The sequence below is a fragment of the Pristis pectinata genome, chromosome 18 (assembly GCF_009764475.1).
Source record: "Pristis pectinata isolate sPriPec2 chromosome 18, sPriPec2.1.pri, whole genome shotgun sequence".
In the NCBI taxonomy this organism is placed as follows: Eukaryota; Metazoa; Chordata; class Chondrichthyes; order Rhinopristiformes; family Pristidae; genus Pristis; species Pristis pectinata.
In genome coordinates this window covers 15,941,436-15,960,832 of record NC_067422.1, presented here as the reverse complement: position 1 = coordinate 15,960,832, position 19,397 = coordinate 15,941,436, and the positions used below count along the sequence as shown (strand labels likewise).

The following is a 19,397-nucleotide window of genomic DNA, read 5'->3' as shown; positions in this document are numbered from 1 at the left end:
CGATCTGAGTGTTGTGGTGAAGAAAACAACCTCAAACATGCAAATGATCTGATGAAACAGCAAATTACCTAGGAGGTTAAACAAGTAGAGTTGTCAGAAAGTCCACTGAAATCTAGCTGCAATGCTGAAATTAATGCATACAATCCTTGTTACCAGGAATCAGATGTGACGCATTTCCTAACGTATAATTAAATAGCAAAAAAAAGCCAAAAGTGTTTTTGCTCTGGTTGATCGGTTCTCCAATATACACCTTGCCATCATTATTGCACAAGAGTATAAAATGACTCAGGAGTTCCAAGAAATTTTGGAGGAGCAGATGAGCAGAAATCCTCAGGATAAAGGGCCTCTGCATTTATTTATGTGTTGAAGGGGGTGTGGGCGTGTAAGATTTTCCCAAGGGCAGAAACGATGTAGTGTCACTTTAAGAAGGTTCTGCGTCTCAGCTGATGAAGCGTGGGTCGTGTTGTGACAGACACTCTCTGGCAGGCAAAGCACTCACCGGCTGAGACAAAGCATGTGGACTAGAAGGAACAGATTCCTGATCGTCTTGTTTCTCTCGACGGCCTTCACGGTCGACCTGCTCTTCAACATTTTACCCAAGTTGCAGCAGCAGCGGCTCAGCCGCGGCCAGTGTCCGTGCGCTGAGCTGCGGGGCACACGCCCGAACCCGGCCAACGGCAGCAGCGGAGCCCAGGCACGTTGGCAGCTCAGCCCAACTCTCTCCAAACTCCGCCAACTCTTCTCGCACCCCTTGTACCGAGTGCAGTCCCTGACCCGGGGGCTAGGCGACCTCCTCTTGGAAAAAGCCGCTGCTGTCAAATACTACGATTACAAAGCTAAACGGGCCAACAGGTAAGCTGTGGGAAACGCGTTATCAATGCCTGGAGACGGTGAGAAATTGTAAATGTAAAGAAAGTCAGCGACTTCTCAACGCCGCCAGCCACTCCTGTTCATGGATGGTTTGGTTTAGGTGCTGTGCTTACATTGAGAAGGTAAACTGTCACTGTATGAGTAATGTGTTTTAATACAAGTACTCTAAGATGTGTTTTTGTAGTAGTTTAAAAGGTTGGAAATTGCCATTCAGAGAAAGTAATTCCCGGTCCCGTTCAATGAGTATGAGGCTCAGGTTTGACGATAACCCCCCTAGACCTCAAACTGCCTTCGTGTGTGTATGTAAGACGATTTCAAGTGTGCCTCTGTGTGTGGGTAACACTAATGTGCAGCTCGCCATTCAATTTCAAATGGCCCAGTTGCCAGCGTGTGACAAAGGTCATTCTGTTGAGCCACAAATGCACAGGATACAGGAAGAACTCAGCGAGTCAGGCAGCATGTGTGGAGGGAAATGCACAGTCGACGTTTCGGGTCCGGACCCTGAACCGGTCACCACACATGCTGCCTGATCCGCTGAGTTCCTGCAGCAGTTTGTTGCTCCAGATTCCAGCGCCTGCAGTCTCCTGTGTCTCCATTCTGTTGAGCCGGTGGGATTCATTTTTGTTTCATGGATGTTGATCTCACGGTAGACCACAAAGGTGGCGCAACAGCTCACTGCTGCTCACCTCGAGTGAGTTAATCGGTGTTCCAGAGAGAATCAGTTCCAGTGAAACAATTGACGTGAGGGGATTGGTGTAACTGCTCTGAGAACTGATGGAAGTTTATAAAATTCTGAGAGGCATAGATGGGGTAGCAAGTTAGAATCTTTTTCCCAGGACAGAAACGTCAAGTACCAGAGGACATGCATTTAAAGTGAGAGGGGAAAATTTTAAAGGAGATGTGCTGGGCAAGTTTTTTTACACAGAGAGTGTTAGGTGTCTGAAACAGGCTGGAAGGGGTGGAGGTGGAAGCAGATAGGATGGTGGTGTTTAAAAAGCTATTAGACACCCAAGTATGCAGGGAATGGAGGGACTATGGATCATGTACAGGCAGAAGAGATTTAGTTTAATTCGACGTCATGTTTGGCGTAGACATCCTGGGCTGAAGGGCCTGTTCCTGTGCTGTATTGTTCTATGTTCTGTCATAGACTTTATGGGCTGAATGGTCTTGTATGTTGTTGTGAAAAGCTGTTTGCCCAGAGATTGAGGTGTGACCTGTGCTGGGACATAAAACCTGAGTACTTTAGATGGTGTGGCTTTTGAAACTTGCCTGTAGGAGACCCAAGCTGGGATCATCAGCCTCACCGAGGAGAAGGCTTCCTTTCCTCCACCAATCAACCAACCCCTTTCATACCTCAGTCTATACACCATGTCAGTGACGATTGAAGACTGGCCAGTGGAGATGGGCTGATGTTGGGGAACCACTGCTTTTCGAGGAAGCTACCTTATTAGTCATTTTTACAACACATTTGGCCAAACTCAAAAAATACATAATGTCCATAGATCTCCCTGAAGCTTATGTGTGTGAAATTGATTAATGCCACCTGGTTACTTTTCCCAAATATGATAGATGGCAATGAGCAAACCCAGCCAGTCAGTTATGTCACAAGTTCAAATAACTTCTGCACAATGCACTTTCAGAACTTGGTAAACCAGTTTGAAGCATAATTGTAACGCAGGATGGAGGTATTTCGCCATTGGCTCATTACACTGGAAAATACGGTTTAATTTAGCAGAGTTGACTTCTTAATTCTCCCGTGATAACTTGCAAATTTATGAGACAGTATGTACAAAAAGTCACTGTTCATAGTGCAGTACAGAATATATTCTTTATGTACTGTACGTGGCAGTCCAGGGTGCCTCATTACACTTACATGGAACACAGTACAGCACAAGAACAGGCCTTTCAGCCTACAACATCTGTGCTGACCATTATGCCAATTTAAACTAAACCCATCTGCCTGCACATGGTCTATATCTCTCCATCTCCTGTCTGTTCACCTGCCTGTCTAAATGTCTCTTAATTGTTGCTATTGTAACTTACCTAAAAGATTATATTATGTCAGCATCATTATATGAATTACATTCAGCACTGATGGTCCAAGGATGTTTTGTCTGGGTTCCAGCCCCTCAATGTGTGATGGTGGGAGAGGCTGAACTTAAGGCCTTTCCCCATAGAGCCTCTTGTGACAACTCAACAAAGACTTAGTGTGTCCCAAGTACCTTGGAGTGTGCCAGCCTACAGTCTGAGTTCATGGACAGTTTCTGGCACTGGAAGACTGGGAAACTTTGTGCAGATCTAAGGGTGCCTTTCACTGAGATGATGGTCTTCCTGCAGCAGCTGGTGTTTGTTTCATTCTGAATCTTATAACGTGGAGTCCTGTGTTACACAGTTGTTTAAGATAGACCTGCACAAAAATCACTGCATCTCTTTACTAACCTCCTTTGCAAACGCAGAAGGAGATGCCACCAAATGCTGAGTCTGCAAATCCTCCAGATTCACTGGAAGTATAAACAAACCAAAGTCAGTGTCAACATCCCCAGCACTGAAATCCTAATTACACTCAGTCAGCTCCATTGAGCTAACTACATCCTTCGCGTACCCAGCACCACACTCCTGAAATGGACACCCTCCTCTGAGCTCAATGATCACTAGAAAGACAGAGGAAAAGATTCAAGGATGCGCTCAAAGCCTTCCTAAAAAAGAAGCAACATCCCCACTGACTCTTGGGAATAACCATTCAAAGTGGAGAAGGAGCATTCGGGATGGTGTTGAGAACCATGCGTCGATGTCCTGGGAGCTACTGAAGCCCTGCATGTGCAGCAGAAGGAGTGCACCACCTCACCCACGACCCACTCACCTGCCTCATCGGGCACCTTTTGCCTCATCTGTAGAAGAGTGTGAGTTCCCAAAATGGCTACATCAGTGGACTGCCTATGAGGGAGTTGTACAGAAAGAAGAAGTACAGATCACTGCAACAAGACCAGACCCATGCTTCCCAACTCCAGGGAAAGGTAAAGCCTCAGCACATAGTGACACCTGGTGTTTGCAGACTGAGGGCCTGTGCACAACCTGAGTCAATCACACAGAAAGATCGTCACCAGGATAAGGATCACATTGAATAGATAATCTGGAGATTTATATATCACATCTCTGTGAATTGATTCTTTTTCAACCTTTAAATGAAGTGGAAAATGTATCAGATAACCAACTGGTACAGCATGGGAGCTAGGTCAACATATTGTTTCCAAAATTAATGTACTAGCCATCGTCAATATAGTGATTTTGAAAGACTCGATAGTCATTACTGTGACAATCAACTCCATCTGGGTTTCAGAAGATAGATTTAATCTCCTTGCTGCAACTTATAGCATGCATGTATCAAATCCACTTCAGTGGTCTCATTCTCCACTTGCACATATATTACATTGGAATAGTAGTAAAGCAGCATGCTAACAGCATCCTTGGTAAGGGAAAGGTGTAATTTGTGTTATATTAAAGAAGATTATTGAGCAGGTTATTTCAAGGGTGCAAACTTTTATCTGCTGGAAATTGACTTCTTTAACTTTTTTTCTCACAAACTCCTGTTGGGGGCAAAACTCACCTCATTTGAAACATTGAGCATTGATAACTGGAAGTTAATCACCCGCATAAAAATGCATTCTCTTTGTTTCTTTTTACTTAAACAATATTTTAACAACACTTACTAATATGGGCAGCGGTGAAATTAAGAGCAATATTACTTCCTTGCCCAATCAAAACTTGGTGTCTAATTCTTAAACCATATTCGGGAACAATAAACAAATAATAACCTTTCACCCTCATAAAAAAATGTCATTTATTCCTCAATTGCCAATCTGTGTAACAATTCAGCAAGCAAAACTGATTTCTATTCCCAGATTCTTAACACAAAATGAAAGCTAATTTGGTCTCTCTTGCTTTGTTCAGCCCAACAGCCTGATTTTTTTCCCCTCCAGTTTCTCCAATCAGAAGTCATTGTTTATGACTGACAGCAGTAAATACTGACTAGAATTTTACTGAGGTCATCAACAGTGCATCTTAAAGCTGAGGACAGTGTAGCATATATATTTTGTGAGCAATTATAGTTGAAAACAAACCGTTGCCAAAATTTGTTTCATTATACCCTTGAGCTGAAGTATTTTCAAAGCAGGAAACATTTTTACCTTTTCTGCACAAGCATGTATTTTGTGATGGCAACTGTAGACTTTGTTCTGGATTCTGATTTAAATCACAGGAAGCACTTGGCCACTCATGCCTATCGATTGACTTTTAAAGAGGTTTTTCACAAGTGCTGGTTCTTCAATCAACAATATCCTTTCAGACCAATAACAAAAGATATTCATCAGAAGGAATCATGAGAGGTTCAAATGATATCATAAATTGTCAGACTGAAGTTTAAGAGGCAGATAATATTTATTTAGCACCTTTTCTAACCTCAGGTGGTCCCCAAGCAATTTACAGACAATTTTTAAACAACAGTCACTGTTGTAACTTAAGATTTGCAGTCAATTTTCTCACTATCCAGGCCAATACTTAACCCACAACCAACTGACTGACACCTGAGACAGATTTTCTGGTTATATTACAATCAGTGGAATAAGAAGTTTTTGCTTTTCTTTGACAAGTGTCTTTGACCCTGAAATACCATTTATTTTTATGATCGATTTTGTATTGTTTCTTAAACATAAGAGGAACAGTGTGTTACCCCTCTGTGATCTCTGCTGCTCTCCAGCTCTTCAACCATGTGCTCAACCAGACACACAGACCTTTGTCATTTCACCCCTCACCTCCCAGCCTCTCACATCATTCCCACTTTCCCTCCTCCTTCACCTGCCTATCACCTCCCTCACCTGGATCCGCCTATCACCCGCCAGCTCTTGCTCCACCCCTCCACCCCAACCTTTTTTATGCTGGCTATCTTCCCTCTTTCTTTCCAGTCCTGAGGAAGGGTCTTGACCTGAAACGTCAACTGTCCATTTCCCTCCATAGATGCTGCCTGACCTGCTGAGTTCCTCCAGCTTTTTGTGTGTTGCTCCAGATTTCCAGCATCTGCAGTCTCTTGTGTCTCCAGTCATTACAATTGCTTTCTTGGACACATCTCCCCCATCCCCTTCACTCTTACCACCAACAAGTGCATGGATCTCATGGGTTTCTTTGTTGCTAAGGTTGAAGACATCTGGTTATCTCTATCTGGCACTTCACCTCCTGAACCCCCTTCTGCTGCCCACCAGATCAAATGTCCACCCTCCACCTTGGCTCCATCTATCTCTCCTCAGCCCTCTTCACCACAAACTGATACCACCCAACATTCCATCCTGCTCCCCATGTTTGCTGATGTTGTTAATAGTTCCCTCTCCTCTGATACTGCCCCTCTCCTTTATATCTGCTGTCTTCACATCTCTCCTCAAATGATTTGGCCCACCAACACTTCATCCATCCTTGAACCATTCAACCTTGCAAGCTACATGTTATCTTGTAGCAAAAATAAATAGGGATCTGTTGGTTAATTGCTAAAGGCTCAACTTTACCATATTTGTACTTATGGTTCAGCTCTCATCACAGATGCACAATGACTCTGTGTAGAAAACACATAATGCATCTCCCAGCAGCTTGCAGCCTGAAGTGTGTAATAAACACAATGAAAGCCATAGGTTGGAGCTTTCAGTGTAATTAAGAAACAAAGATGAAGCATGGTGACAATAGTCAACGGAGTAAAATTCCACACCACAGGAGTGATGCAAATACTGGTTTTAACTCTAAACAAATCTACACATGCCTCTAGCAATTGTGTGTAACAAGTACGTGAACTGGGGCTGGCGGCCATCAATGTGACATAGGCATCAAGAAAAGTTCAGCCAAGGTCTAAGCTCACATTCGAAGGTTTTCTAAAAGGTATGCACGATGAAGAGAAGGTCAGATATTGTGGATAGGAAGAGGAGATTAGATCTTTTCAACAATGGGGAAATAATTGAGTCATTGAATAAAATTTTTGAAAAGACTTTCAAATATTTCAGACATAGCTCAAGCCAAGAACGTGTCACCAGATGCAAAGATACGAGTTCCAAAGCCAAGGCAGGAAGGAGATGAGCTGTTGTTACTTTCCTTGCAAGGCTCAGAACTCAGCTGAAATGTGTGAGTCCAAGAAAATGGGTGAAAGGTTGATGAACCAAATCATTTGGGGCTCACCATATCCAGGCATGCAGAAAGCTTAGAATGGGAAGTATGACCTAATGATTGCTCAAGCTATGGATCCAGCCAGAGCACCAGACACTGCAAGTATACAGGTGACAACTCAAACAGTCAACCTTGAGATCAGTCCTGGGAAAAGAAGAAGAGTTGATGCAGTTGATCAGCAGGAACAAAGGATTGGACATCAGATGGCAAGACAGCGTGCTGGAGCTCTGGATGACCACATGGATTCTCTGAAAGGAAATTGCCTTGCGTATGGATTAAGCTGCAGATGATGTGGCAAGCTCAACCACTGGGAAGAAAATATGCAGATCACACAAATGAAATATATAGAAGAAACACCAATGAAAGAATAAAAGCAATGGAAAAAGAATGAAATGAAAACATATCAAGGAAAGTGAGAGAGAGTTTGAGGACACTTTGGATATTGGAATCATATATCTGCAATGGAAAAACCAGACGTGGAAATTCACACTACCATTCCGATCAGAAGAAGGGTGAGAAACAAACACATGATCGTCAACCTCAAGCTAAAACTGGATATGGTAAATTGGTTTATTATTGTCACATGTACTGAGGTACAGTGAAAAATTTTGTTTTGCATGCCATCCATACAGATCATTTCATTACAACAGTGGATTGAGGTAGTACAGGGGAAAAAAAAAACAGAATGCAGAATAAAGTGTTACAGTAACAGAGAAAGTGCAGTGCAGGTAGACAATAAGGTGCAAGGCATAACGAGGTAGATTGTGAGGTCAAGAATCCATCTTATCATATTAGGGGACCATTCAATAGTCTTATAACAGCGGAACAGAAGCTGTCCTTGAGCCTGGTGGTACGTGCTTTCAGGCTTTTGTGTCTTCTACCTGATGGGAGGGGGGAGAAGAGAAGATGTCCGGGTTGGGTGTGGTCTTTGATTATGTTGGCTGATTCACTGAGGCAGTGAGAAGTGTAGACAGAGTTCATGGAGGGGAGGCGGGTTTCCGTGATGTGCTGAGCTGTGTCCCCAACTCTCTGCAGTCTCTTGTGGTCACGGGCAGAGCAGTTGCCACACCAAACCATGATGCATCTAGATAGGATGCTTTCTGTGGTGCATCAATAAAAATTGGTGAGGGTCAAAGGGGACATACCAAATTTCTTTAACCTCCTGAGGAAGTAGAGGTGCCGGTGAGCTTTTTTGGCCATGGCATCTACGTGGTTGGACCAGGACAGGCTATTGGTGATGTTTACTCCTAGGAACTTGAGGCCCTCAACCCTCTCGACCTCAGGACTGTCGATGTAGACAACTGCATGTGCACTGCCCGCTTCCTGAAGTCAATGACCAACTCTTTTGTTTAGCTGACATTGAGGGAAAGGTTGTTATCATGACACCATGTCACTAGGCTCTATATCTCCTTCCTGTACTTTGACTCACTGCTATCTGAGATATAGCCTGCCACTGCGGTATCATCTGCAAACTTGTAGATGGAGTTAGAGCAGAATCTGGCCACAGAGTCATGAATGTATAGGTAGTAGAGTAAGGGGCTGAGGACGCAGCCTTGTGGGGCACCAGTGTTAAGAATAATCGTGGCAGGAGTGCTCCTGCCTATCTTCACTGATTGTGGTCTGTTGGTCAGGAAGTCAAGGATCCAGTTGCAAAGGGAGTTGTTGAGTCCCAGTTCCAGGAGTTTGGAGATGAGTTTGCTTGGAAATGAAAAATATTTATACCACTCAGGTTATAGCAACAAATATTCCCTGCAAATTTGGAGGATGTACAGTCAAAGGAAAATATCTTGAACCAAAGCAATAAAGTAATAATGGGATATGGAGGAGGTAAAAATTGTAATGAGCCAAATCAGACGAATGCAAAAATGTTAAAGAAATGATCGGCACGTTCTGTGTCACAGAAATGGAAGGAGCCGCTCTTCTAAGCCTAAGAGTTATAAGGAACCACAGCCAACCTCAGTAAAACACAAAGTGGAGGGGAAAACACTGAGAAAGCAACGCATCAATCAAGAAGTGCAGTGCTGTATGCATGAGACTGAGTTTAGTCAATCCCAGAAATTGTCACAACTGTTGTTGAGATGAGAGCACAAAAGGGCAAGAAGGAACTGATAAGCTTTCTAAGACTGATCAATATATGAGATCTCTCATTCTGTACATGTCAAAACAGTGAGATTTAATGCCAAACAGCAGTGGTCACAAATCAAGCTTTACCAACTTAACGAGGTGGTGTGCACCAAGACAAGTCTGTTGTGCTGCAGTAAAGCAAATCCTGTCATTTTACAGATAGTACCTCAAAGCATCTACAAACAGTCCTAACATAAAACAGCAAACAAAAGTATTCACACATAAACCATCAGGGGTAGGGACAAGATTCACCAACACGGAAAGTGAGCTGCTGGCAGCTGTCATATGGATGCAAGAAGCTCTGCTCTTATCTCTTCAGAAGGGAGTCAGTAGTACAGAGTGATCACCGACCCTTAAGGCAAAACTCCAGGAAAAATCTATGTAGAGCAACATCAAGACTACAGGGATTGCTCCTGGGCTTCAGATGTCATGATTTCACTCTGAAATACAAAGCAGGAAAGGAGGTGGTGCCAACAGATCCAAGATCTCATATGAACTTATGGGAGAAGTATGAGATGAGAGACCTAGGTGTTAAGGTTACCTAGTAAATGTGACATCAACAAAGCTAAGATCAGAGGAGGGACAGAAAATGCTGAGGAATTACAGATGTTTTCTCAGCAAATAATTTAGGGGTGGCATGAAAAACACTGCCAGCAGTAAGACATCATTGGCCGTTCAGTGATGACATCTCACTGGAAGATGTTGTTCCATTGGCTGCATCCAGAATAATTTTATCAAAAAGGTGCAAAGAGAAGTTACACTCGAAGTTACACAAAGGCCATATATGCATAAAGAAATGCAAACTGAGAGCTAGGTCAGTTGTATACTGGATTAATATCCACTGCAGCAGAGAGAGGATGGTGCTGGCATGCTGTGTATGCCAGATGTAGAGAAACACTAATGAATAATGGTATCTCATAGCTGTAGACAGGTACTTCATGATCATGTTCATTAAAAGGCTGAAATACTTTAGAACTACAACAGTAACCAATGCAAATTCTGCTTACAGTACAAGGGCTGCTTGAGAATCAGGTATGTGACAATAGAATCCAATTCCCTTCCTAGCGATTTTAAAACTTTTGCAAAGCGATGTGGGCTCAACATTGTGACCGCATCCCAACACTATTCCATAGGACATGGTTTTGTAGAGCAACATGCCCAGCAGTTAAGAGCATCCGTCACTGTTTGACAGCAGGTGTAATTTCAACAACGGGGGTAACAGGCACCATATCAACACAAGGGCCCAACACATCAGAGAGGGATGACATCTAAGTCCACAAAGTGGAGACACATCTTACCATCTGAGTGATACTATAGGTGTTGTATTAAGAGACATAACAATTATAATAGGGTGTACGTTAAGTTTCAAAACATACTATCAAAGTTAAAAGTTAAAGAAAGACATAAAGAAAAAGATGTTATGTTGTTACAACAATGATTAGAGCTCTATATTGTACCTTAGTACACATTAGTGCGTTTTACCTTCTGCAGAAAGCAAATTGTATTTCTTGGTAGCATGGGGCCTGTGTGTTGTCAATAACACAGTGTAATACATAGATCTGATTCTTTAGTTTAATTAAGAAATAACACTCTGGGAGCAACAAGGAGTATGAAGATATAATATTATGTTTTGGTTTTCCCAGAGCTCTGTTTCTGAATTACAATTGAAGACTCACTTTAAGATTTGGATCATAAAGTGTAATTAAGAGCACCAATGTCCCTTTCCTCTCCTAAATCTTTGAATCACAGATTCACTCCCATCTTTCCCAGAATTTGTTGTTTTAAAGCCTTCCTAGCATGTGTCCATCATTCCATAGTACCAATACAACTTCCATCGTCACAAATACCAATTCTATATCATTGTGGCACAGGTAATCCATCTTTCCTTGTCCTTCTTGACCTGAGCACAGTTGATCTCTTCTACTCTCTACCATCGTCCAGCTGGCTGGGAGTGCACCCATCCAGTTCAACCCTTGTCTCTACAGCCACGTGAGAGAATCACCAAGTGGTTTTCCTTTCTGGGCTTGCAATGTTATCTCTGGTTTCCCTCAGGTCTACCTTTGGCTCTTTCTGTACATTTGGGGCTTGAATTTCTCAGTTTTTATTTTTGTTTCAGTTCAAAGATGAGTTTTTAGTATTTATTAATCATTAACAACATCAGTTAATTTCAGCCATTAAAAATTTCAATCGATAAGATGCATTGACTTTCAGTTTCTTCAGTTATTATAAGCACAAATAAGTTAAAATAATGACGAAGCCCTGGCTGAAGTGATGTCTGTGTCAGCTACATGTTGAAGCCATTCTGTGATTTGAAATCTATGCCCTGATGGTATAGGAACATACATGCAGAATCTCTGCCACTTACTAGTCACTGTGACGAAGGCTAGCCTTTCTTTTAAGGAGACAGTGGATTTCATCATTCATGTTAGTGCTTTATTCAAACATGTAAAGAGGTTCTGTGCACTTTGCAATCTACTAGCAATTGGGTATTGCATGAAATGTGATCCAGTCAATCAAAAGATATTGTTGGATTTCTTTCACCAAAGCTGTTAGCTGCCTGGCTGAGCACTAGAGGTGATCACATTTCTGCAGGGCACCACAACTGCTGCCACACTATTTTTCAACTTTGGCAAAGCCTTTGTTTTCTTTTGCATAATCACACACATTTATACCTCATGTATATTTTCACTACATCACGTCACTGACCAGTGCATCCCACAAACAAATGAGATTGGTCATGTAGTATATTGGGTGTGTATATACTTTTAAGAACTCTGTGCACCGTGTGGTATGACTTTTGATATATTGCATCAGCCACTGCTGCTGTTAGCCACAATAATGGATGATGGGAACACAGTTCTCTCCTTTTTTCCTGATTTACTTATCAAAAATGTGCAGAAGAATCTCTGGATATTACAGATCAGTAGTTTTAATGCATGTTTTGAAAGCCATGTGCATTAGCCAACTTTAAATCCTGCGTGGTTGCCATTTGTTGCCAGCACACACATTTATCAGGTGGGAAAATAAACAAATTTCCAAGTCGGCTTTCAGAGATGGTTCTTCAGTTTTCATCAACTTAAACCCAAAGCTTCAAACTCTTCCTGTATGTTATCAGCATGCTGACACTCAACATCATCTGTGGTTTCGCATGAACAATAATTACCACACCTCTACATCATCACCACTTCTCTTGACTTCTCCCCTGACACTAGCTTGTCTGACACACAGCATTGCATGAATAAAATTCTATTCAAACTAAAAATTGGGAAGACTAAAGTCATGTAGTTTCTGCCTTGGACTCCGTACCATTGTCACCAACTCTTCCCCTCTCTCCACCATCCGTCTAAAACTGAGCTGGTTATTCGTTATTCTCAACATTGATACTCTATATGAGCTTGAGATGACCTCAGGCCTACGTATCCACGCCCCCCATTTACATCTTCAAAGCTTCACTTGACTCCTCTTCTGTATCATCTCATCTGGTGCAGAAACACTCTTTCATTCCTTTTGTTACCTTGGCCTCTATTTTGCCTGTGCACTCCTAGATTGCCTTTCTCATTTTGCTCTCTATAAGCAAAATTATCCAAAATCCCACTGCCTGTGTTCTAACTCATGCCAAATCCCGTTGACCCATTACCACAATGCTTGATTCAGAGTTGAACAGTGCCTTGATTTTAAAATTATCATCCTTGTTTTCAAGTCCCTCATGACACCATTCCTGCCCATCTGCAGTCTCCTCCAATTCTAGAGGTATCTGCGCTTCTTCAGCTCTAGCTTTCTGATCATCCTGGTGGCTGTGCCCTCAGTAGCCTTGGCCCCAAGCTCTGGAATTTCTTTCCTAAACCTTTCAACCTCTTTACCCTTCTTTCCTCCTTTAAGGCAGTCTTTAAAATCTACTTTTTTGAGCAAACATAGTCACCTGCTTTAGGAGGTCTTTATGTGGCTTGATGTCAAATACTGTTTGATGACATTTCAGTGATGTGCCATGAGACATTTTGTTAAGTTAAAATCAACACATAAGAAGTTATATTTATTTTTCTCTGCTTTCCTGTTCTCTTCTTAATATTGCAATTGTGTAAAACGCATAGACAGAAGTAGTCTATTGTAAAGACATAATTTGATGCTTACTAACTCAATTTTCCCATTTGAAGTTGTTTGGTTTTACACTTCCAATGATTTACCATGGGGAAAATTCAAGCTAGTACATACTGTAGATACTCTTTTCTAAGCTGTCATTTCACATTGTGAATGCGTGGAGCTAGAGGAAGCTGGTTTAAGGTATTAAACAGATATCAGATGGACTGAGACTTTATGCTATTAATTAGAAATTGGCTGCCAAATCTTTTACAACTTGGTTTTAATGGATTGACTTTGTAAGATTTTTTTTAAGGAGGCAAACTGATGACCTCTTTGTTGTGATCTTATTGTGTAATCAACATTAGACTTTTTTTATATAAACTGAATGCAGCTTTATAAATAAGTTGAAAGTATAAAAAGAGTCTCAAAATAGATAGAAATATTTTTTAATGTAGGGGCAGGAATTTTGCAATGCGTAGGAATTATTTTCTGAAGAAAATGGCAATCCATACATGGGACTATAGTATTGTTCGGTTATTTGCTGTAATACTGCAATCTCTGTGTTGATTCTGCATTGAAGTTCTGGAGATAGTATCTACAGCTGTAGTGAAGCAAAAGACTCTGTGTAAGAATCACAAGATTCATTATACCTAACCTATCAGGTGTGGAGATAGTGAATACATTAGGCTTGAACAGGTAACCAGATCTCTCCCTTCACTAAACTGTAGAAGGAGCAAGATTCGGGAACCATGACTATGTGAAAGAAACCAAGAGAAAAGAAACAAAAGACTGGTAGAAATCCACAAACAAAATCAAGACCTATCAATAAACTTTCATTATCTCATTTTCTCAACACTTATTTCCAAAATATCCATGTATTGCTCTCAATAACTTGTACTGATATAACACCTTTAGTGTAATTAAGCATTCCAAACCCTTCACCATTGTCAAAGCAAAATATTTGACTCCAGGCCACATTAGCACAGGTAGCCAAAAAGTCCAGCCAAAGAAGCACTTTAAAGAGCCTCTTAAAGGAGGAGGACAAAGTAGAGTGGAGGTGAGGCCTAAGTGAGGAACTCCAGAGCTTGGGGTCCATGCAGCACCAAGAGGGAGGGATTAAATTTGGGAAGTGCAGAAGACTAAGAAACAGTACAGTGACTTTATAGGGTTATGGAGCTGCAGGTGGTTGCAGAGGTAGAGAGGGATGAAGCATGAGAGGACCATTTTTGATTAATTTTGATGAGTGTGCTTTGAAATGCTCATGTGAATTCTTTGCTCATTAGCCATCCAGGACATTTTATGAACATACACACAGGCATGTATGTGGGTTTTTTTGTTGTTGGATGGTGCCACAGATGGTGTCGTACTGTATCACACCTTTCCTCTCATATTCAACTGGCAATACCTCAAACTCCCAACAATAATGAAAATCAAAATTCTACAGTTGATGGAAATTTGAAATGCAAACAGAAAGTGCTGGAAACACTCAGCAGATCAGGCAGCATCTATGGAAATAGAAACAGAATTGATGTTTGAAGTTGAAGACCTGCCATTAGAATTGTTAACTCTGTTTCCCTTTCCACAGATTCTGCCTGACCTGCCGAGTGTTTGCAGCATTTTCTCTTTGCACCTCTACGATAATGATTGCTGTTCTTAACTTTCCCAGTACCATTCAATCAGCTTTAAAAAGGATTATGTACTGATTAAAATATCAATCTCAAAATGATTGAAGTGGACCTCATTTGAATGAAATGGTTATAAATTGTTGCACTTTTCCAATGCTAACTTTAATATTACAATAAAATCTGAAGCAATGTCATTAGTTATAATTTTCTCACCCTGATATCTACTCACAGAAAAGACATGTATTTTGCATATACACGGATTTGCTATGTAATCAAACTATCAGCCGATACAACATAAGGAATTTTAAGCCTGTTGATCAACAGGTTAATCCAACAATATACAATATATGAAGTAAAAGAGCACAATCGCTTCATTTTTCCATCCTAGGCAAGCCAACTTCCACATAGATCAGTTATGGAAATCAGGACCCAAAGGATATAATAGGATGTGATGGCACAGTATGTTCCAGAACATCTCAGAAACTGGAAGTACTGAACAGGGGATGACGTGGGAAAAGGCACAGACAGAGATAAAAATAAAGACAATTGCTCTCCCAGGACAGTTAGTGACAATGTAAGTAATTTTGACTCTGCGCTATTGTAAAAAGGGATCAGCAGCTTGTTTAAAATGGCTGTAGACATTATCCACTATTTTGTGTGAGCTCACAAAGACAACATTATCCCAGATGTTTTTGATGTGAAATTGGAGCCAATCATTTCCATTCCAGGAGAGGGTTTCAGGGGGATAAATGGAGAAAACCTGAAGGCCCTGAATGCCCTCACTATCATTATTACATAACTATTATGTTAAACCAGTTGATGAAATTTGTGTTGAGGAACTAATCATACTTTATTTGTTGTTAGCACACTAATTATACATTTCTGCAGTCTCCATAAATCATTGATGCTCCACCCAAGCTTCATGGGGCTCAATTATGCAGGGACAAAATTCATCCATTGGCTTAATGCCTGGGAATTTTCTACTTTTACACCACTTTTGCACCTGGAAGAAGTTATGCCACATAAACTAGGCAGCCCTCTGATTCAAACCCTGAGAACTTGGAAAAACCTCCAAACTTTGATTGATGATCGCTGCTTACACAGGTGTTTTTTAAGAAACATTCCTAACATTTTTTATACTCCCTCACTCCCCACACATACACTCAACTACACACATACTCTGCACGTCTCTAAAGAAGGCAGGTCGTGTCCCATTGGAAGACCTCCCAGAAGCAGTTGGAATGGTAACACATTGAAGTGAGTAGAATATTAGTCAGTATGGCAAAAGAAGTTGGCAACGAGCTTCAGAACGTCCTTCTTCCAGATGACTAAGCTGGCACTTCTGGATGGTTTGTTGGCTGGATCACCCAGGAGTATTTCACTGATTCCAGCAAGATTAACAGCTCTTCCTATGAAAACTTTACAGTCCCACTGTGAGATGCTGCCTTTGACAAGTCTGCCTTCAACTGGATGTAAAGTTTACAGGCACCTTGAGGTTGTGACATCTGCTTTATAAACGCAATTTCTTTCTTTTGAACATCAAATACATCTTCAGAAACTTGATATGAACTTGAGGTCAGCCCAGAGAGCCTGCAATTTAACAGGACTTGCCAATCATGAATAGAGTATCATTAATGACAAGTGTCCACGTGAGCTTGTAAAGGTTTTTTTTGACAAATCAACCAATATCAAAGTGCTGTTCACAGTTAGATTCTACAATAGTTAAAATGATTAAAATCTTTCCCATTAAATATATAGTGGGAATCTGATGATGAAAATATATTTGTCTGAGCAAACATGATGCATACTTCACAAGATTATTGTTCAAATGCCTTGCAATATTTTATCTTCAATCTGTTTATAGTGAATTGTATTATATTTGCATAATTGATTCCCAATAATCACAATCAGTGTTAGGACAGGATCTTTTATTGATATGCTAGCACTAAATTCTGGCATATATAATTCAGATCTATTTTCCACTTCCATCCATAACCATAACAATTAGACACACTAACAACAATGAGAAACATTAAAGAAAGGGTAAGACAGTGACACAGCTAGTAGTGTTGATGTCTCACAGCTCTAGTTCAATCCTGACGCCTCTGGTGCTGTCTGTGTAAAGTTTGCACATTTTTTCTGTGACTGCATGGGATTCTTCCGGGCACTCCAGTTTCTTCCCACATCCCAAAAATGTGTGGGTTGATAGATTAATAGGCCACTAGAAATCACCCCTAGTGTGTAAATGAGGGGGAATGTGAGGAGAATCAAATGGATTAAATGGATTATGACAGGATTAGTGTAAAGATGGGTGTTTGATGGTTGATGTGGACACAATGGGTGAAAAGGCCTGTGTCTGTGCTGTATCCCTCTATGACTCCATACAAATCTATATTCTGTGACCAAAATTGCCAAAATGAACATGTTTGCTGATTAACAATGGATGCAAAGAATAACTGTGACCTACTATTTGTTCTTTGAAGGTGTTGAAGTTAAGGCAACAGCTCTTGCATTGGAACTTGCCAGTAAGGAGTTCATCTTGCAGCAATGTTGTTGAGGCTATATGGCACATTGGTCACCATTCAGTGCTAACCTGGTGCTCAGCACATCTGAGGATGAGCAGGATAGGGCTAATCGGGGTAATACAGTGGGTCCAAGGGACTCTGTATCTGCTCAAGGCTATCCCGCAACTCCTTCAGATCCAGCTGTTGAAGTCAGAACATCAATGTCTCGATACACAAATCTATGCAGGTCCTGAAGCAAAGGGTTCCATCCTAGTAATGTGCAGATGATCAGTGACATCAGTCACGATCCCTGCATCCTGGGAGGGCTCTGGTTGCTCCACCATTTGAAGGAGAAGATCATTAGCCAGGATAGTGCAAAGCCCACTACCATCTCCAGCCCTATATTTGAGCTTGGAGCAGAGTATATTTTTGTGTGTGTGGACACTAGCCTTATATTCCCTGTTCCCGTTGGCAGTGACATGGCTGTTTTCGGTTAGGCTGTCGGAATGGGGAGCTATCATCTTCCTTAGCCAAGTCTGGCACATCTGAATCTGACCCACTATCTGGCTTAGGTTTAGCCATTTGACAGGACATGAGGTTCTAGATACACTGATATTGGTATTATCCGAGATGCAGAAACTTCAATTGTGCCTGGTCTAGCTACACTACTGCTGCCGAGTGTTTCCTCAGCACACCCACCAATCTGCGAGCAAGCAGATGTCTAAGCAGCCATGCAATCTATGCCTTCAAAATGGATTTTGCCATATTGAAGCCAGAAAAAGACATTCAGATCCAACAGAAACCTGAGTGTTTACAGGAGGCACTTTTGCTGGCATAGTTTCTCAGAGCCTGCTAGCTCTGATGTGGTGTTAGCACTAACCCAGACTGCCAGAGCCTTAGAAGGTTATGTACAGTTGCTAGTCGTGAATTCCTCGTGCTTGTAGTCGGTCCCTACAGGCTGCCAGGCAACCCTTCTAATGACAACAAAACAATTAGAATCCCTTGAAATCTGAACCCCAGCTAGAAAAGTGCAGAAACAGTGACATTATATTTTTGCATGCCATGGGTGAACTGCTGACAGATTTATTTCAGACCAGGATCATGCAGTACATCAGCAATAAAGCAAGCTTTTTAATTAGAGACACAAAAATATCTGCAGATGCTGGAATCTGGAGCAATACACAGAAAGTGCTGGAGGAACTCAGCAGGTCGGGCAGCATCCATGGAGGGAAATAAACAGTCGACGTTTCAGGCCCAGTCCCTTCATCAGGACCGGAAAGAAAGAGGGCAGAAGCCAGAATAAGGATATTTTTAATTATTTGTTCACAGGATGTGGATGCCACTGGCAATGGCAGCATTAAATGTACATCCCTAATTACCTCTGATAAGAGTCAACCACATTGGAGTTATATGTGGTTCAGGCAGGAAGAATGGGATATTTCCTTCCCTAAAGGACATTAGTGAACCTGATGGGTTTTTACAACAATCCAATGGTCTCCTATTTTCTGCTACTAAGATTAGCTTTTATTTTATTTAACTATTTCAGTTTAAATTCCCCAGCCACCACTCATCCTTATGATTAATGGTCAGAACTCTGAGTTAATCACTATATTTCCATAGTCCTATCACCAAGATATCTTGTGAGCTTGGCCCAGTTCAAGGTTTAGAGGCAAGTGGGACTAGCTTAGGTAGGTACCTTGGACAGCATGGACAAGTTGGGCTGAAGGGCCTGGTTCTGTGCTGTATGACTCTCTATAGCACTGTGGCTGCCAGCTTCAAACTAATGTATGCAAAAGTATCTGAGACTCAAAAACTGAGTTTCACATTTTCTTCTATTTCATAAGATTTCATTCAAAATCTAATCTACAGAAAGTAGAAGGAGAGTTTTCCTCTGGGCTTAGCCTAAATCTGAGAATTATATTTCTCAAAAAGAACATTTAGCATAAATTTCTGTCAGGTTTTTATCCTAGGCCATTATTGAGCAATTTCTTTTGGTATTTGT

General features: G+C 41.4%; 1 protein-coding gene across 2 annotated transcripts in view; it reads left to right on the top strand.

Annotated features, from left to right (window-relative positions):
• Nucleotides 1-307: 307 nt before the first annotated feature.
• The window catches only part of fam20a (FAM20A golgi associated secretory pathway pseudokinase), a 49,822-nt gene continuing 30,732 nt past the window's right edge, over nucleotides 308-19,397 (top strand). For both annotated transcript variants that reach the window (XM_052032662.1, XM_052032661.1), the window contains exon 1: nucleotides 308-852. In XM_052032662.1, the coding sequence (XP_051888622.1) occupies nucleotides 515-852 (338 nt within the window). In that variant the 5' untranslated portion in view covers nucleotides 308-514. The remainder of the gene's footprint in view (nucleotides 853-19,397) is intronic.